Raw genomic sequence first — 21,727 nt, 5'->3', positions numbered from 1 at the left:
ATAATAATTCCTTCAGCGTCCCAAAAAACGGATGCCATAACCTTCCCTGCTGAGCTTGACACTTTGAATTTCTTCGGCGTCGGTTCGTCGGCTCGTTTTCATGTCATCGATTGTTGTTTAGTTTCGGGATCAAAGTGGAGGATCCAGGTCTCGTCCATGGTCAAAAAACGTGATAAAAAATTTTCCTTGTCTGCTTGGAACTTTTCGAGATTTGCTATTGAAATTTCAACTCGTTTCTTCTTTTGCTCGTCGGTTAACATTTTTGGCACCCAACGCGTGGAGACCTTTCTCATATGCAATTCTTTTACAAGGATTCTTTGAATACTGCCATATGAGATCCCTGTGATCTCAGCTACATGCCTGATAGTCACTCTTCGATCTGCCAATACAACTTCTTCAACTTTTTTCACGTTTTCTTCATTGAGGGACGTGGATGGGCGTCCTTCACGATGTTCATCTTCAGTCGATGTTCTTCCCAGCTTAAATTCCATGGCCCAGCGTGCAACTGTGGAATATGGAGGAGAAGAGTCCCCCAATGTTTCCATCAAGTCGCTGTGTATGTCTTTGGTAGTCATTTTTTTCAAGCAGAGGTATTTGATGACAGCTCTGAGCTCGTTTTTTTCCATTTTGATGTTCACTCCTCGGCAGTTCATATTCAAAAGAATGTAGCTCCCGGGAATCGTGGTCTATTTAAGTGATTTTTTTTTCCTGGACTAGTGGGTACCTAAGAGAGAAGAAAACATTTTATTTTAATTTCTGTGTGCAATAGAAATAACCGATTATCATTACTTTTGGATCGCCCCTCGTATATTGCACAGCCTACGTAGTTTGTTGCACAGCCACATAGGATATAGCACAGCCACGTAGTATATTGCACAGCCACGTAGTATATTGCACAGCCCACATACTTTGTTGCACAGCCACATAGGATATAGCGTAGCCACGTGGTATATTGCACAGCCCACGTAGTATATTGCACAGCCCACGTAGTATATTGCTGTTGTGAATTCCGTTCTTGGTTGTAAGTAGTATTTTTGTGAGTTCTGCTCTTAGGCTCCTCCTGTGGTCTTTAGTGGTATTGCTGCTTCTTGGATTTAGCTTCTCAGCTGTTTCCTTTGATTGTCTTTTGGGCTCGGCTATATTAGTCTGGCCTTAGCCCTCATTCAATGCCAGTTGTCAATTGTCTCTGCCTGAAGTCATTGCTCTTTGGATTGTCCTGACACTCTGATCAAGATCTGCAAAGCTAAGTCCTTCCATGTCCTTTGCAGTTCACTTATTGTGGACTTGTTGTTTTGTACTGTCTTGTTTTTGCTCTTTTGTCCAGTTTATCAGTATGGATCTATTTAGCTAAACTGGAAGCTCTGGGCAGCAGAGTTTGCCCTCCACACCTTTAGTTAGGTGTGGAGATTTTTGCATTTCTCTGCGGTGGACTTTTTCTAGTTTTTTCTACTGACCGCACAGAGCTCTTTCCTGTACTTTCCTTTTTAGCTAGAGTGACCTCCTGTGCTCAATCTTGTTTCATACTACGTATGTCATTTCCTTCTCCTCTCACAGTCATTACATGTGGGGGGCTGTCTTTCCTTTGGGGATTTTCTCTGAGGCAAGATAGTTTTCCTGCTTCTATCTTTAGGGGTAGCTAGCTCTTAGGCTGTGACGAGTTGCCTAGGGAGCGTTAGGAGCAATCCACGGCTGCTTCTAGTTGTGTGTTGAGCTTAGGGTCTGCGGTCAGTATAGATACCACCTGCTCAGAGCTTGTCTCATGTCGCTCCATAATCACCAGACCATAACAATTGCACAGCCCACGTATATTGCACAGACACGTAGTATATTGCACAGCCACGTAGTATATTGCACAGCCCATGTAGTATATAGCAATGCGGGCATCATATCCCTGTTAAAAAAAAGTATTAAAATAAAAATAGTTCTATACTCACCCTCCGTCGTCCCCCCGGATCCAAACGAGGCGGTTACCGATGCTCCTCGCGACGCTCCAGTCCCAAAAGTGCATTGCGGTCTTGCGAAATGATGACGTAGCCGTCTCGCGAGACCGCTACGTCATCATCTTGCGAGATCGCAATGCATGGAGCGGTCACCGGAGCGTCGCGAGGAGCGGGAAAGGCCTGTTCCTGATCCGGGGGGCCGACGGACGGTGAGTATAGAACTATTTTTAATTTTTTTTAATTATTTTTAACATTAGATCTTTTTACCATTGATGCTGCATAGGCAGCATCAATAGTAAAAAGTTGGTCACACAGGGTTAATAGCAGCGTTAACGGAGTGCGTTACACCGCAGCATAACCCGGTCTGCTAACGCTGCCATTAACCCTGTGTGAGCGCTGACTGGAGGGGAGTATGGAGCGGGCACTGAGTGCGGGGAGTAAGGAGCGGCCATTTTGCCGCCGGACTGTGCCCGCCACTGATTGGTCGTGGCTGTTTTGCGGGGACCAATCAGCGACTTGGGATTTCCGTGACAGACAGAAAGAAAGACAGACGGAAGTGACCCTTAGACAATTATATAGTAGATTTATTTTTATAACATAGAATGCAGCCCGTGGTTACTGTATTGTTATACTTGCTAGGGGGCAGACAGACGGACGTATTTCTCATGTGAGGATCGCATCGCAATCCTCAGACTGACTGTCGGCTCTCCTGACCTGAGGCTGACAGTTGCATAGTAATTTATCACGCTGTCAAGCTTATGTCAGAAGAGGTGTCAGGGCCAGTCCGAGGATTGCAATATGATCGTAGCATGAGTTATACAGTGTCTGTCTGCGCCCTTATGTTAATACTTAATGTATGTTAATACCACCATCCTCTCTCATTCACCCCCACAGTGCCCTGTCCCCCTGCGCACCCACAATAACCCCCATCGTTTCACATTTACCCCACAGTGCCCTGTCCTCCTCTCCCACTTCAGCCCCTACAATACCACAATTCTCTCACATTCACCCCCACAGTGACCATGATATGCCTAAATCGAAATACTCTAATAAATTCCATCCCCACTTACTGATTAAGTTTTCAGGCAGACGGTGAGGAGAACCAGGAAGTGTCCAGATAGATGCAAGGAAGGCACTAGGACCCAGCGTGCCTCAGCCAAACCAAGCGTGCACTGCACAGCCAGAAAGTACTGCAGCTGCTGCTGCCAGCAAGGAAGAGATTCCTCCGGTGAGACCACATTGCACTCTGCAGGGAGGGAGGCTCTGCAGCCGGCATTGTGCTGCTCTCTCCCTGACACCTCAGACTCAGCAGTGGACCTCCCGGTGGGCCCCTTCAGGTGACTGGGCCCGGGTCAATGGCCCCCTCTGCCCCCCCCCAGAAGCTACGCTACTGCTGATGCATTTTGGAAACAAGTCCTGTGGACTCATGAGGTTAAAATAGAAATCTTTGGCCACAATGATCAAAGGTATGTGTGGAGAAAAAAGGTGTCAGGACTTGAAACCAGCAGCTCTTGTGCACCAGGCTGCAGCTCCTCCCTGTGAGCTATTAAGCTTGATGGACAGTTCTGTGCTAACCCTAATACTTGTACCTGTGTTGTTTCTGTCTCCGCCCTGATTGAACATTCTATTTAAATCTGGCATTGCACTCCTTTCCTTTCGAGATTATTGAGCTACCAGCCACTAGGCAAGCTACCTTTCACCTGCTGCTGATCCTCAAGATTCTACTGCTGCTCCATGTACCGAACCCTGGATATCTCTGACTACGCTACGTACTGCTCCTTTAAACTACATTGCTGCTCCTGTGTACCGCCTCCTTGGCTATCCCTGACTACACTACGTGCTGTGGCTTTAAACTACATTGCTGCTCCTGTGTACCAATGCCTTGGCTGTTATGCTGTGCTATCAGGCAACACAGTGTGCAGTAATCAGCGCACATACAGTGATATGGCAATAACCCAAAAACAATAGAACAAGCTCTGAGACGTGGAATCTCTGCAGACTGCAATACCTGAACCTATCCTCACACAACTAAAAGCAGCAGTGGATTGCGCCTAACACTACCTATGCAACTCGGCACTGCCTGAGGAGCTGACTAGCCTGAAGATAGAAATACAAGCCTGACTTGCCTCAGAGAAATACCCCAAAGGAATAGGCAGCCCCCCACATATAATGACTGTTAGCAAGATGAAAAGACAAAACGTAGGAATGAAATAGATTCAGCAAAGTGAGGCCCGATATTCTAGACAGAGCGAGGATAGCAAAGAGAACTATGCAGTCTACAAAAAACCCTAAAGCAGAACCACGCAAAGGGGGGGCAAAAAGACCCACCGTGCCGAACTAACGGCACGGCGGTGCACCCTTTGCGTCTCAGAGCTTCCAGCAAAAGAGAATAGCACAGCTGGACAGAAAAAACGGAAACAAAAACAAAGTAACACTTATCTAGCAGAGCAGCAGGCCACAGGAAAGATGCAGTAGCTCAGATCCAACACTGGAACATTGACAAGGAGCAAGGAAGACAGACTCAGGTGGAGTTAAATAGCAAGGCAGCCAACGAGCTCACCAAAACACCTGAGGGAGGAAGCCCAGAGGCTGCAATACCACTTGTGACCACAGGAGTGAATTCAGCCACAGAATTCACAACAGTACCCCCCCCTTGAGGAGGGGTCACTGAACCCTCACCAGACCCCCCAGGCCGACCAGGATGAGCCACATGAAAGGCACGAACAAGATCTGGGGCATGGACATCAGAGGCAAAAACCCAGGAATTATCCTCCTGAGCATAACCCTTCCATTTGACCAGATACTGGAGTTTCCGTCTAGAGACACGAGAATCCAAAATTTTCTCCACAATATACTCCAATTCCCCCTCCACCAAAACAGGGGCAGGAGGCTCCACAGATGGAACCATAGGTGCCACGTATCTTCTCAACAACGACCTATGGAATACATTATGTATGGAAAAGGAGTCTGGGAGGGTCAGACGAAAAGACACCGGATTGAGAATCTCAGAAATCCTATACGGACCAATAAAACGAGGTTTAAATTTAGGAGAGGAAACCTTCATAGGAATATGACGAGAAGATAACCAAACCAGATCCCCAACACGAAGTCGGGGACCCACACGGCGTCTACGATTAGCGAAAAGCTGAGCCTTCTCCTGGGACAAGGTCAAATTGTCCACTACCTGAGTCCAGATCTGCTGCAACCTGTCCACCACAGAATCCACACCAGGACAGTCCGAAGACTCAACCTGTCCTGAAGAGAAACGAGGATGGAACCCAGAATTGCAGAAAAATGGAGAGACCAAGGTAGCCGAGCTGGCCCGATTATTAAGGGCGAACTCAGCCAACGGCAAAAATGACACCCAATCATCCTGGTCAGCAGAAACAAAACATCTCAGATATGTTTCCAAGGTCTGATTGGTTCGTTTGGTCTGGCCATTAGTCTGAGGATGGAAGGCCGAGGAAAAAGATAGGTCAATGCCCATCCTACCACAAAAGGCTCGCCAGAACCTCGAGACAAACTGGGAACCTCTGTCAGAAACAATATTCTCAGGAATGCCATGCAAACGAACCACATGCTGGAAGAACAAAGGCACCAAATCAGAGGAGGAAGGCAATTTAACCAAGGGCACCAGATGGACCATTTTAGAAAAGCGATCACAGACCACCCAAATGACCGACATCTTTTGAGAAACGGGAAGGTCAGAAATGAAATCCATCGAAATATGTGTCCAAGGCCTCTTCGGGATCGGCAAGGGCAAAAGCAACCCACTGGCACGTGAACAGCAGGGCTTAGCCCTAGCACAAATCCCACAGGACTGCACAAAAGCACGCACATCCCGTGACAGAGATGGCCACCAGAAGGATCTAGCCACTAACTCTCTGGTACCAAAGATTCCTGGATGACCAGCCAGCACCGAACAATGAAGTTCAGAGATAACTTTACTAGTCCACCTATCAGGGACGAACAGTTTCTCGGCCGGACAACGATCAGGTTTATTAGCCTGAAATTTCTGCAACACTCTCCGCAAATCAGGAGAGATGGCAGACTCGAGATAAGTAAGATTCTTATGATCAGTCAATACCACCACGCGATGCTTAGCTCCCTCAAGCCAATGACGCCACTCCTCGAATGCCCACTTCATGGCCAGCAACTCTCGGTTGCCCACATCATAATTACGCTCAGCAGGCGAAAACTTCCTGGAAAAGAAAGCACATGGTTTCAACACTGAGCAACCAGAACCTCTCTGTGACAAAACCGCCCCTGCTCCAATCTCAGAAGCATCAACCTCGACCTGGAACGGAAGAGAAACATCTGGTTGACACAACACAGGGGCACAGCAAAAACGACGCTTCAACTCCTGAAAAGCTTCCACGGCAGCAGAAGACCAATTAACCAAATCAGCACCCTTCTTGGTCAAATCGGTCAATGGTCTGGCAATGCTAGAAAAATTACAGATGAAGCGACGATAAAAATTAGCAAAGCCCAGGAATTTCTGCAGACTTTTCAGAGATGTCGGCTGAGTCCAATCCTGGATGGCCTGGACCTTAACCGGATCCATCTCGATAGTAGAAGGGGAAAAGATGAACCCCAAAAATGAAACTTTCTGCACACCGAAGAGACACTTTGATCCCTTCACGAACAAGGAATTAGCACGCAGTACCTGGAAAACCATTCTGACTTGCTTCACATGAGACTCCCAATCATCAGAGAAGATCAAAATGTCATCCAAGTAAACAATCAGGAATTTATCCAGATACTCACGGAAAATGTCATGCATAAAAGACTGAAAAACAGATGGAGCATTGGCAAGTCCGAACGGCATCACCAGATACTCAAAATGACCCTCGGGCGTATTAAATGCCGTTTTCCATTCATCTCCCTGCCTGATTCTCACCAGATTATACGCACCACGAAGATCAATCTTAGTAAACCAACTAGCCCCCTTAATCCGAGCAAACAAGTCAGATATCAATGGCAAGGGATACTGAAACTTAACAGTGATCTTATTAAGAAGGCGGTAATCAATACACGGTCTTAGCGAACCATCCTTTTTGGCTACAAAAAAGAACCCTGCTCCCAATGGTGATGACGATGGGCGAATATGTCCCTTCTCCAGGGATTCTTTCACATAACTGCGCATAGCGGTGTGTTCAGGCACGGACAAATTAAATAAACGACCCTTAGGGAATTTACTACCAGGAATCAAATTGATAGCACAATCACAATTCCTATGCGGAGGTAGGGCATCAGACTTGGGCTCTTCAAATACATCCTGAAAGTCAGACAAGAACTCTGGGATGTCAGAAGGAATGGATGACGAAATAGACAAAAATGGAACATCACCATGTACTCCCTGACAACCCCAGCTGGTTACCGACATAGAGTTCCAATCTAATACTGGATTATGGGTTTGTAGCCATGGCAACCCCAACACGACCACATCATGCAGATTATGCAGTACCAGAAAGCGAATAACTTCCTGATGTGCAGGAGCCATGCACATGGTCAGCTGGGCCCAGTACTGAGGCTTATTCTTGGCCAAAGGTGTAGCATCAATTCCTCTCAACGGAATAGGACACCGCAAAGGCTCCAAGAAAAATCCACAACGTTTAGCATAATCCAAATCCATCAGATTCAGGGCAGCGCCTGAATCCACAAACGCCATGACAGAATACGATGACAAAGAGCATATCAAGGTAATGGACAGAAGGAATTTGGACTGTACAGTACCAATGACGGCAGAGCTATCGAACCACCTAGTGCGCTTAGGACAATTAGAAATAGCATGAGTGGAATCACCACAGTAGAAACACAGCCTGTTCAGACGTCTGTGTTCTTGCCGTTCAACTTTAGTCATAGTCCTGTCGCACTGCATAGGCTCAGGTTTACTCTCAGACAATACCGCCAGATGGTGCACAGATTTACGCTCGCGCAAGCGACGACCGATCTGAATGGCCAAGGACATAGACTCATTCAAACCAGCAGGCATAGGAAATCCCACCATGACATCCTTAAGAGCTTCAGAGAGACCCTTTCTGAACCAAGCCGCCAGTGCAGATTCATTCCACAGAGTGAGTACTGACCACTTCCTAAATTTCTGACAATATACTTCTACATCATCCTGACCCTGGCATAAAGCCAGCAAATTTTTCTCAGCCTGATCCACTGAATTAGGCTCATCGTAAAGCAATCCAAGCGCCTGGAAAAACGCATCAACATTACTCAATGCAGGGTCTCCTGGCGCAAGAGAAAACGCCCAGTCCTGTGGGTCGCTGCGCAAAAAAGAAATAATAATCAAAACCTGTTGAATAGGATTACCAGAAGAATGAGGTTTCAAGGCCAGAAATAGCTTACAATTATTTTTGAAGCTCAGGAACTTAGTTCTGTCACCAAAAAACAAATCAGGAATAGGAATTCTTGGTTCTAGCATAGATTTCTGATCAATTGTATCTTGAATCTTTTGTACATTTATAACGAGATTATCCATTGAGGAGCACAGAGCCTGAATATCCATGTCCACAGCTGTGTCCTGAAGCACTCTAATGTCTAGGGGAAAAAAAAAAAAAAAAAAACTGAAGACAGAGCTGAGGAAAAAAAAATGATGTCAGGACTTCTTTTTTCCCTCTATTGAGAATCATTGGTTTGGGCTCCTTGTACTGTTATGCTGTGCTATCAGGCAACACAGTGTGCAGTAATCAGCGCACATACAGTGATATGGCAATAACCCAAAAACAATAGAACAAGCTCTGAGACGTGGAATCTCTGCAGACTGCAATACCTGAACCTATCCTCACACAACTAAAAGCAGCAGTGGATTGCGCCTAACACTACCTATGCAACTCGGCACTGCCTGAGGAGCTGACTAGCCTGAAGATAGAAATACAAGCCTGACTTGCCTCAGAGAAATACCCCAAAGGAATAGGCAGCCCCCCACATATAATGACTGTTAGCAAGATGAAAAGACAAAACGTAGGAATGAAATAGATTCAGCAAAGTGAGGCCCGATATTCTAGACAGAGCGAGGATAGCAAAGAGAACTATGCAGTCTACAAAAAACCCTAAAGCAGAACCACGCAAAGGGGGGCAAAAAGACCCACCGTGCCGAACTAACGGCACGGCGGTGCACCCTTTGCGTCTCAGAGCTTCCAGCAAAAGAGAATAGCACAGCTGGACAGAAAAAACGGAAACAAAAACAAAGTAACACTTATCTAGCAGAGCAGCAGGCCACAGGAAAGATGCAGTAGCTCAGATCCAACACTGGAACATTGACAAGGAGCAAGGAAGACAGACTCAGGTGGAGTTAAATAGCAAGGCAGCCAACGAGCTCACCAAAACACCTGAGGGAGGAAGCCCAGAGGCTGCAATACCACTTGTGACCACAGGAGTGAATTCAGCCACAGAATTCACAACACTTGGCTATCCCTGACTATGCTATGCGCTGCTCCTTTAAACTACATTGCTGCTCATGTGTACCGACTTCTTGGCTATCCCTGATTATGCTACCTGCCAGTGCTGCCTCTAGTGGTTGCAATACCACTACTCCAACTTAGGTCAGTCCAGAACAAAAGGGCACAGAATTTCAGGAAAATAAAATCTCGCCAACCATTAAGCATGGAGGGTGGCTCAATCATGCTTTGGGATTGTATTGTAGCCAATGGCACAAGGAACATTTTATGGTCAGAGGGGAAGAATGGTTTCAATTCAATTTCAACAAATTGAAAGGCTTTTACAAATGGATAATGATTAGTGATGAGCGAGTGTGCTCGGATAATCAGAGCAAACTCGTGTCCTAATCGAGTATTTTTGGTGTGCTAAAAAAATGCTGGAGTCACAGCACCTGAATTTTTCGCCGCTGTTCAACAGCCGCAACACATGCAGGGATTTTCTGTTTGTTAGGCAATCCCTACATGTGTTGCGGCTGTCGAATAGCCACGAGCATGCATCCGAAGCGACTCAAGCATTTTTTTTTTCAAGTTTGCCAAAAATACTCGATTAGGACACGAGCGTACTCGGATAACTCCTCATTTGAGCACGCTCGCTCATCACTAATAATGATCCTAAGCACACATCAAAATCCACAATAGACTACCTAAAAAGGTGCAAGCTGAAGGTCTTACAATGACCCTCACAGTCCCCTGATGTGAACATCATTGAAAATCTGTGGCTAGACCTCAAAATAGCAGTGCATTCAAGATGACACAGGAATCTCACAGAAATGGAAGAATTTTCCAAGGAAGAATGGATGAAAATCCCTAAAAAAAATTGAAAGACTCTTGGTTGACTAAATAAAGCATTTACAAGTTGTGATACAGTATTTGCAGAAGTTGGTGCTACTAGGTACTAACCAAGCAGGGAGCCCAAACTTTTGCATCGGCTCATTACCCTTTATGTAATTTTTAAAATGTAAAAGATGAAATATATATATATATATATATATATATATATATATATATATATATATATATTTGTCTAAAATGCAAAAGGAAATCTTTAACTTTAGGCCTTTTAGATATCATTTCATCTTCAACTTGCTTAACTGTTCACAATAACAGTAATTTTGATCACTGGTGCCCAAACTTTTACATGCCACTGTATATGTCTAAGAGGTAGTTAGCTCAGGTCAGGAGGCCAGGTGGTTGGGTCACTTTTTGCAATTCAAGCACAGTCTTTGTTTTGCGGATGTGAGATTCCAGCCTTATACACTCACTTTTGCAAACAAGTTGTTAATAAGAATGACAAAGAATCACTGGGCCTGGAAGAGGGTAGCGAGACATCCATTTTAATGATTAGTGGGGTTTACCGGGCATCTTCTTATTTGTCTCACATGCCAGAAGATGTTTTATCTCAGACCTTGCTGCTAAGATTTAATATGGTGAACAATATGGTTTAGAGACCGAATCTGAACTGGGCCTTCTGCTAATGTGTCATTTCTACTTAACAACCAATCTAGACATCCATATCCCAGGGGCTTCTTTCCAAGGACAAACATGACGTCGTAATTTAATTTCACCTGTAGACAAAATATTGCTTGAATTGAATAATGCAGCCATTGAAATTGAAGAATATTTCATATGTTATTCCTTAAAAGTTAGGTTACTCACTCAAACCAGAAATTTACAAAAAAAAACTGTTTCATATTCTAATACAGTTGATCTTCATGATTAAAGCATCTTGATTACTACTGGCAACCTGTACTAGTCTGTCATGGAGGTAAAGAATAGATTACTTTATAAGACATTTATTATTAATCACTGCATGGAAAGAAACTTTGACAAAAACATCTATAGATTTGTCAGTTCTTGTTGCCTTCCAGTTTTAAAGTCAGACAACACATATGAAATGCTGATAGATCAGACAGTTGTTAGCCAAGGAAGTCTTCTGGAAGATGTCATCCCGCCTCTAAATCCTCCTAAAGAAATAGATGATCCAAAAGAAAAAAAGCCCATGGAGTGGGATGAACGTCCCAAAATTCCAGATCCTAATGCTGTCAAGCCAGAAGACTGGTAAGCACACAATTAATTGTAGCATAAATTGCAGAATAAGTAATCAATGGCTCCTATAAATGTTACCATTTCGTCCTATGGGTCATTTTGACTATACTCCCATATTGGGAGAGTTGATGGTTTTTGGCTGTGACCATTATAGGGCCATGCATCTCTAGATTTTGCTTGGCTTTGAACTATTGATAAAATGCCTCAGTCATTATATAGTACATACAGTGTGTTGCGAATGTATTCGGCCCCCTGGAACTTTTCAACCTTTTCCCACATATCGTGCTTCAAACATAAAGATACCAAATGTAAATTTTTGGTGAAGAATCAACAACAAGTGGAACACAATTGTGAAGTTGCATGAAATTTATTGGTTATTTTAAATTTTTGTGGAAATTCAAAAACTGAAAAGTGGGGCTTGCAATATTATTCGGCCCCTTTACTTTCAGTGCAGCAAACTCACTCCAGAAGTTCATTGTGGATCTCTGAATGATGCAATGTTGTCCTAAATGCCTAATGATGATAAATATAATCCACCTGTGTGTAATCAAGTCTCCGTATAAATGCACCTGCTTTGTGATAGTCTGAGGGTTCTGTTTGAAGCACAGAGAGCATCATGAAGACCAAGGAACACAACAAGGCAGGTCCATGATACTGTTGTGGAGAAGTTTAAAGCCGGATTTGGATACAAAATGATTTCCAAAACTTTAAACATCCCGAGGAGCACTGTGCAAGCGATCATATTGAAATGGAAGGCGTATCATACCACTGCAAATCTACCAAGACCCAGTCGTCCCTCTAAACTTTCAAAGCAAACAAGAAGAAGACTGATCAGAGATGCAACCAAGAGGCCCATGAATCAGAACAAAACAAAGGAGTTCTATACGAAAATACTAAAAATCAATATTTTATTTAAACAATTCTAAAAAAAGTACAATATAGTACAAAACGTGTAGAAAAAAGGGGAGACCCTAGTACAAAGACATCCAAGTCACAGGCACCTAAATATATATATCACCATGGTATACATGTATGAATAACCATCCATATTTGCACACAATTGTAACAGCACATTCACAGTTACCATATGGACAAGTGTCCTCAATGCCAAGCTAGAGGCCCATGATCACTCTGGATGAACTGCAGAGATCTACAGCTGAGGTGGGACAGTCTGTCCATAGGACAATCAGTCATACACTGCACAAATCTGGCCTTTATGGAAGAGTGGCAAGAAGAAAGCCATTTCTCAAATATATCCTTAAAAAGTGTTGTTTAAAGTTTGCAACAAGCCACCTGAGAGACACACCAAACATGTGGAAGAAGGTGCTCTGGTCAGATGAAACCAAAATCGAACTGTTTGGCAACAATGCCAAACGATACGTTTGGCATAAAGGCAACGCAGCTCAGCACCCTGAACACACCATCCCCACTGTCAAACATGGTGGTGGCAGCATCATGGTTTGGGCCTGCTTTCCTTCAGCAGGGACAGGAAAGATGGTTAAAATTGCTGGGAAGATGGATGGAGCCAAATACAGGACCATTCTTGAAGAAAACCTGTTGAAGTCTGCAAAAGACCTGAGACTGGGACGGAGATTTGTCTTCCAACAAGACAATGATCCCAAACATAAAGCAAAATCTACAATGGAGTGGTTCACAAATAAACGTATCCAGGTGTTAGAATGGCCAAGTCAAAGTCCAGACCTCAATCCAATCGAGAATCTGTGGAAAGAGCTGAAAACTGCTGTTCACAAACGACCTCCATCAAACCTCACTGAGCTCGAGCTGTTTGCTAAAGAAGAATGGGCAAGAATTTCAGTCTCTCGATGTACAAAACTGATAGAGACATACCCCAAGCGACTTGCAGCTGTAAACGCAGAGAAAGGTGGCACAACAAAGTATTAAGTTAAAGGGGCCGAATAATATTGCACGCCCCACTTTTCAGTTTTTGAATTTCTAAAAAAATGTAAAATAACCAATACATTTCGTTCAACTTCACAATTGTGTTCCACTTGTTGTTGATTCTTCCCCAAAAATTTATATGTGGTATCTTTATGTTTGAAGCATGATATGTGGGAAAAGGTTGAAAAGTTCCAGGGGGCCAAATACTTTCGCAACGCACTGTATAACTGTGATTTTAGTAAGTGTCATATCGCTGCAATCAGGGTCTCTATTTCTACATCATGCTGTTCTCAGATTAGCAAGCAAAACCTTGTGACCGATTCCCATTAAAATCCATGTAGGAATGGATGCAGAGAAGCCCAAAAAGGTCCTTTTAACCCATATGAGGAGACTACCACTATTAAAGACCTGTGATAGTTGGGAACCCTGTTGGAGATTTTGCACTGGGGGCCACAAGCTTCGAGTGACAACACTAGCTACTATTAAGAGATTTATGGAAAATTCTGCATGTTAAAGCTGGGATAAAAATGTTTAGTTATGATTTTTGCTTTACGTGAGAAACCTGGGACTGACATAATAAATATATAATATGTATTGAGCGATGATGTCTTTCAGGCAGTCTATGTCTGAGAAGCGTCGGTAACCAGATGAAGTGGGGAGCCTCTGATATTACTTTTAGAGTGATGTCATCTGCAGAGTGGATGCACATTTGTAGTGAAAGGGAATTAATAATTTAGTCTGATAAATAGTAGTTACATATATTTTGCTGTAGAAAGAGCCAAGTTGAAAATGCACTTGAAATCTTTCGGCTGCTGTCTAGGGCTTCACTGTAATTTCCATTGATTGTATTTGAGGAACTTCTACCCTTCTCGTTAGAGAAACCTACGTACTGGCTCTTACATTTCCTTGGCCCCTGAATTCAATATTAAGTTTCACATTTTCCTTTTATCCTGAATTGACCTTATCAGTGGCAATACTGTATTGTATATTTTGTGTGTTGTTGCTATAATTATGGTGTGTCTGAAGTGTAGATCTAATATCTCCTTCAGGGATGAAGGGGGGTCTGATAAGATCGAGGATGTAAATGCTGTGAAACCAGAAGGCTGGCTGGAAGGTGAGCCTCATCTGGTACCTGATCCAGAGGCTCAGAAGCCAAGTGACTGGTAAGAAGGTGTATGTGCTGGTATATTTGTTGATATCCTGCATTTGATTATTTCACGGAAAAACATTTTGAAACTAGAAATCCCCAGGACTGCATAGACACTCCACTAATATATCAAGGATTGGTGTTTAAAAACATATGTCCACATTTCACCTCATTTTAAGTAGATATAAACGCAAAAAAATGAGCAATTTTGTGCACAATTTGACTAAAGTAGAACTAAAAGGTAATTGAGCTGTGGTATGTGGTCGTTATGACTGGTGATGGGTGGACCCGTGGATGTTTTGGTCAGTGAGGGTTCAGCTGAAGAAAAAGTTCAGTTCAGGTACCAGACTTCAAACCCAAACCAGGACTCCTTTCAAATGAATGGGGGGCCCAAACATCCGATGTTTCCCACACTGTCATCTGTGTGACAGCGTGGGAAACACTGGCTCTGATTGCCGGTATGTCTGTTACCAGCTGTAAAAAGGTTACCACCGGTCAAATTTTCGGCTGATGAGACTACTACTCTCATCATCGTACGCCTACTCTCGCTGATAGCAGCGTGAGCAGGCATACGAAGCTGAGAGTATTCATTAGCCCGCGCCTGTGCAATAAATAAATAAAATAAAAAAAATGTTGTGGGGTGCCCTCTATTCTGGCTAACCAGTCCTTAGCTGTCAGCTTTATCTTGGCTGGTTATCAAAAATAGAGGAGACCCCCAAGCCGTATATTTAATTATTTAAATAAATCATTTTTAAAAACAGCGTGAGATTCCCCCACGTTTTGGCAACCAGCAATATTAAAGCAGACCGCTGGGTGCTGGTCTTCTCAGACTGGGAAGGGGCCATGGATATTGTCCCTCCTCAGCCTAAAAAGAGCAGCCCGCAGCCGCCAGGATCACACTTCTTTTTTTTTTTTTGCATAGTGTGCATCGGCCAATCACACCTATTCCAATACTTGTAGCTGTGAATGAGCCGGAAGTGTCTACACAGTAAAGCTTTTTGATTGTCAGCGCTGCAGTCTTTCTGCAAGCTTTGTTCAGGCTGCCGAACCTGAAAAGTAAGGCTGTCATCACACTAGCAGTATTTGGTCAGTATTTTACATCAGTATTTGTAAGCCAAAACCAGAAGTGGGTGATAAATACAGAAGTGGTGCATATGTTTCTATTATACTGTTCCACTCCTGGTTTTGGCTTACAAATACTGATGTAAAATACTGTCCAAATACTGCTAGTGTGACGGCAGAGAGAAGAAGTCCGTGTTCGGGGGCTGTGCAGGCAGGGATTCAATGCTATAAAACAATGTAGAAATAATTGATTGTTCCAGCACTCAGCAAGATTTCAGTGATAAAAACAATGATATATTCAAAAAGCATTACAGTTCATCGGTGCAATCATTATATCAATGTAGCTTTTCATAAATGTACTGAGCCCCAGAATAAAGTTATCATATTGTTTATACTGCATAGTTTACACCATTAAGACAGAACCAAAAAACATTGGTGAAATGGTGTTTTTTTTTTCACAATCTCTTTATCCCAAGAAAAAATTGATATGTTGTATAATCCATTATATATATTCCAAAATGTTGACATGAAAAATACAACTTGTCTTGGAAAAAACATGCTCTTATACAGCAATATCAATGGAAAAATGAAAAGCTCTGGTTTCAGGGTGTATAGATGAAAAAATAAAAATAAAATGGCATGTCATTAAGGTGTAAACTAGGCAACATTTTCATTGGGTCACCAAATGTACAAATCTCTGGACATTAATACCGGCTGTAGTTCAGCATCAATATAGCAAATTGTTCTGCAAAGGTCCTTAACTTTTCATGTACACTATACTGACATATGAACAGAAGTGAACATACTCGTATTGTAATTTACAAGCTGGAACTTTTTAATGCTGTTCCAGCAAAAAATTGCAATTCTTTGCTGGCAAAAACCTTACCAGGCATCCTGTGAGGTGTAATGGGCTTGGTGGTAGAATCACTGTGCCAAGGCCTACGGAAAGCCTGGAGGGGCGTATCTAGGTGCCTCACCAAGTCTGACCTAGGATACACGGCGGCTGATGATACCATGATCCTAGAAGAGACAAAAAAGGTGAGACCAGGTGCTACTGCAAGACTGACCTCAGGAAGATTTCAGCTGACCCCCTAGCGACAGGTAGCAGGAACGACCCAGAGGAAGGAACAGTAGATGCAGGCAGGTACTGTAGGAACACAGGAACCACGGATACAAACTAGACTGGCTGATGTACAGATGAGCACTGGTAGGTGTGGACTGGACCGGCTGATGTACAGAAGAATGCTGGCAGGTGTGGACTGGACTGGCTGATGTACAGATTAGCACTGGCATGTGCGAACTTGACCAGCTGATGTACAGATGAACACTGGCAGGAGCGGGTAGGCAGGCAGGCAGGCAGGGCTAATAGCCAGGCAGGTGGGCACGGCTGATATACAGGCAGGTATACAGAAATACGAGCACTGGGACCTGAAAACTAACAAAAGTGTCTAGGAACAAACTTACAACATTGCACAGGCACTTCCCATCAGGTAGAGGTGCCTTATATACGGTAATGTGTGTCTCCGAACCATTAGCTGGGGAAACTTTAGGATGGCGCGTGATGTCCCTTTAAGAGGACGGGACCATTCGTTCCCTAAACACAGTGTCCAGGTATCTGCGCCCTTTGTGCGCTACCCGGGTATCAGTAGACGGAGAGGGAATGATGCCACTGCTATGAGTGAGTCGCCGTCGTCAGAGAGAGGCAGAGGGCATAGGCACCAGCTCTACATGAGGGTTTTATCAGCAGCCTGCTGAATTTTTGGAAGACATTAGTATAACTGAATGACAGATAATAATAATCTTTTTATTTATATTTTGTCAACATATTCCGCAGCGCTTTACATACATTATCATTACTGTACCCGATATGGCTCACAATCTAGAATCCCTATCAGTATGTCTTTGGAATGTGGGAGGAAATCGGAGAACCCGGAATAAACCCACGCAAACGCGGGGAGAACATACAGTACAAACTCCTTGCAGATGTTGTCCTTTATGGGATTTGATCCCTGGACTCCAGCGCTGCAATGCTAACAACTGAGCCACTGTGCTTGTTCTGTCCTCACTAGCTGAGGCAGGCTCATACGTAGCTATACAGTCAGCTAAACCGCTATACCGGGGTCCAATAAGGAGACTGTGGTTGAGTCTGTGCTTTATTAAACGTAGTGGTATATTGATGCGGTGAAACTGTGAACAATGATATACATAGAATCAGTGCATGGTATAGAACAGATACATAATACACATGATATACATTATGCATAACATTTAGAAGGCTAGAAATTGAACTGGGAGTACAACTGGCTAGGCTAGGCTAATATGGAGCAGAAATATCTATAGGAAGCATAAAGACATACCGGCAATGCAATCGCAAGGGGGATGAAGTGAAGCGTCTTTCCTTGAAGGCAGACTGAGGAAAGTGAAAGGAAAAAATGGAGGGAAATGGAGGCTGAGCTACCAGAATGCATTGCAAAGGAGGAGGAGAATGAGACATGGATAATACAAACACAGAAGATTGAACTGCCAACAACTGGCCGCTAGAGGGAGCCAAAGCATCACAAACAAATAAAGGTATGAATATCCATACTGAGAAACCTGCAATTATGCAAACAGATAATAAGGGTAACAATATTAGATGGCGGAGGCAGAACAGTGCTGCTGTGACAGATTAAATTATATGTTGTAGTTTATGTATAATATCAGCCATGAAGATATAGTACAATGTTTTCCATGTATGTGTATTATTTCGGTGGTATTACAATGTAATGAAGGGCCCATATGACATTGTTAGGAATGAAGACATGGATGGTGATTGGGAAGCTCCTCTAATTTCAAACCCGAAGTGTAAGCCTGCACCTGGATGTGGAGAGTGGACACCCCCACTCATAGACAATCCTAATTACAAGGGACAATGGAAGCCACCTATGATTGAGAACCCTAATTACCAGGTGATTATTCTGTATGGTCAATACTAGTTTTTACTCTGTTATATTTTATACCAGATCTGAATTTGTTTTTTTTTGTTGTTTTTTTGTACAGGGAATTTGGAAACCACGTAAAATCCCAAACCCACATTACTTTGAGGACCTCAATCCATTCAGAATGACGCCTTTCAGTGCCATTGGTTTGGAGCTATGGTCAATGACATCTAATATCTATTTTGACAACTTTATTATCTGTACAGAGAAGGAAGTGGCAGACCGTTGGGCTTCTGATAGCTGGGGACTGAAGAAACTGGTGGCCAGTGCCAATGAGGTTTGCTGTATACCTATATGTATTTATATCTCTGTGTGTAAGTGTCTGTATGGATATATTTAAAATGTACAGTGATTAATTTACACAGCCCCATTGTCACGGGGGTATTGGGTAGACTAAAGCTGATTACCCGGGCCCCTGCGATATCCCTCAGACTAGGGAAAACCCTGTATGTCCCTCTCGCAGAATTTACACTGATGGTGTGCTTGTCTGGGCCGCCAGGCCTGACCCGAACTCCTGTTTCAGCCCTCTGCTGAAACCTCCACCCGCCACCCAGTGATAAGACCACACACCAACCTACACAGAAAGTACAGACAAGGAAAACTGAAAACGCACCACGCCGCAGACACACAGGAAAACACTATAATGAGCACAGAGCAAAAATAAACACAAATATAGGAAGGAGAAATATGATAAAGGATAATACACCACCAGATACGATACTTCAACTCTTAGACCACCACTCCAGACCGAGATCACCAGGCACAAGACACAAGCTATAATCGGCGACGCCCAAAGTCCAGAATGACTATTTAAAGGCCACGGGCGTGACCCAGCCTCCAACCAGATTACCAGCCAGATTAACCCTGGATAACCTGGATAAAATCTAGCCGGCGCCACTGAGCGTATAGTGGACAAATGTGGAATTACCGCTGTCTGTCAGACGCCCTAGTGTGAATAGCGTCCGACATGACACCCATATCAAATATTATACTCCCTATCCCACTATAAGGTGTATGTGTTCCCGAGGTGCCAAGCCTCGGTGATGTAGGACCCAGAGAGGCAGGCTCCAGCCACATAGTGATGAGGTGTTTTAATGGGCCAGGATTATGGGTCTGCGTTATTCAAGCAGCTGAAATTGTTGGGTGGGATCCAGGGGTGGATTAAGGGTAGCCAGGGCCCCGGGCTGTTCAGACACTGTGGGCCCCCCGGTCATGTGACGGGGGTCATGATATACCTGAACCAGATTATTCCAGAAAAATGGCCGGGCCCTACTCTACTGTAACCTATTAAATATTTGTTAAAATATGCAATACAATATACCGTAGGTATATTTTGATTTATTTTTCAATTTTTAAAATGACCAATATCACATACAAGGAACAAATACCACCGCACCATGACCAGACCACAAATTACAACCACAGTGATCGAATAATATCACATACAAGGAACAAATACCATCGCACCATGTCAAGACCACATATTACCACCACTTGGTGACCAAATAGCACATACAAGGGACAAATACCGCAACACCATTTCCAGACCACATATTACCACCACATAGTGACTGAATACTACAATACTGATCAGTAATAAAAAAACAAAAAACACAATACTATCACCATAAGTGCCAGTATTCATTGGAGATCTGTACTTAGTATGCAGTGTCAGTGTAGAGGTAATACAAAGATCACTGGTGGTATTATACACAGGAGCTCTGTATATAATGTATAGGTAATACAGTGATCACTGGTGACATTGTACACATGACCTCTGTATATAGTATACAGTGTATAGTGTCAGTGTATAGGTAACACTGACTCACCAGTGACGTCTCTAGGTGAAGTCCTTCATCTTTCATCCAGCACAGACCGCCATCATTTCTTCCAGGCAGGACTCGTTTCTGCAGGAAATAACAGTTATCTCAAGCTCCGCTTGCAGAACACATTACTTAATTTTTCACAACTTCTATATTATACCACATGAAGAAAAAAAGGCGATATAGTGTCACTCTGCACAGTAACAGGACCGCCCCTCCATTTAAAACAGTATACTCAAAAAATAAAATAAATACATCACTGCAGTAATAATATCCCTTAATTAGCCCCTATGGTAATAATATTCCCCATCCTGGCCCCGTTTATCTCATTCCTGGTTCCAGCCATATGTTCTCGCATCCTGCCCTCATGAGTATCCATTCTACTCCATATGATCTCCCCATCCTGCCCCATCTGTCTCCATCGTATCCATCCTGCCCCATGATCCAATCCTGCCCCATGTCTTTCATTCTGCCCCGTGTCTCCAATCATGCCCCGTATCTACATTCTGCCCATGCCTCCAGTCCTGCCCCCAGTGTGTCCAGCAATCTGCCCCAGTGTGTCCAGCATTGCCCCAGACAGTGTGTCCAGCAATCTGCCCCAGTATGTCCAGCATATTACCCCAGTGTGTCCAGCATTGCCCCCAGACAGTGTGACCAGCAATCTGCCCCAGTGGGTCCAGCATATTACCCCCAGTGTGTCCAGCAGTCTGCCCCAGTGTGTCCAGCATATTACCCCCAGTGTGTCCAGCAATCTGCCCCAGTATGTCCAGCATATTGCCCCAGTGTGTCCAGCATTGCCCCCAGACAGTGTGTCCAGCAATCTGCCCCAGTGTGTCCAGCATATTATCCCCAGTGTGTCCAGCAATCTGCTCCAGTATGTCCAGCATATTGCCCCAGTGTGTCCAGCATTGCCCTCAGACAGTGTGTCCAGCAATTTGCCACAGTGTGTCCAGCATATTACCCCGTGTGTCCAGCAGTTTGCCCCAGTGTGTCCAGCAATCTGCCCCAGTGTCTCCAGCATTACTACGTGGGCTGTGCTATATACTATTTGGCTGTGCTATGTACTACGTGGCTGTGCTATATACTACATGGGCTGTGTTATATACTACGTGGCTGTGCTATATACTACGTGCCTGTGCTATATACTACGTGGCCTGTGCTATATACTACGTGGCTGTGCTATATACTACATGAGCTGTGTTATATACTACGTGGGCTGTGTTATACGCTACTTGGCTGTGCTATATTTCTCTACTGTATCTGTGCATCATGAATCGTGGTATGTGTTAAAGAGGGGGGCCCACTGAGACTCTTTCACCAGGGGCCCTCAAAAACCTGGAGCCGGTCCTGGCTTCACTGATTGGTCACGCCCGGCCGCGAA

General features: G+C 44.0%; 1 protein-coding gene across 1 annotated transcript in view; it reads left to right on the top strand.

The window, feature by feature from the left end:
* The window catches only part of CLGN (calmegin), a 173,705-nt gene that overhangs the window by 124,700 nt on the left and 27,278 nt on the right, over positions 1-21,727 (top strand). Inside the window, exons 8-11 of the mRNA XM_069743975.1 lie at positions 11,260-11,449; positions 14,386-14,499; positions 18,337-18,493; positions 18,585-18,800. Of these exons, the coding sequence (XP_069600076.1) occupies positions 11,260-11,449; positions 14,386-14,499; positions 18,337-18,493; positions 18,585-18,800 (677 nt within the window). The remainder of the gene's footprint in view (positions 1-11,259; positions 11,450-14,385; positions 14,500-18,336; positions 18,494-18,584; positions 18,801-21,727) is intronic.

This window comes from Ranitomeya imitator, chromosome 1, assembly GCF_032444005.1.
Source record: "Ranitomeya imitator isolate aRanImi1 chromosome 1, aRanImi1.pri, whole genome shotgun sequence".
Classification (NCBI taxonomy): domain Eukaryota; kingdom Metazoa; phylum Chordata; class Amphibia; order Anura; family Dendrobatidae; genus Ranitomeya; species Ranitomeya imitator.
The sequence above is the reverse complement of the archived record's forward strand: the minus strand, read 5'-3'. Positions and strand labels throughout refer to the sequence as shown.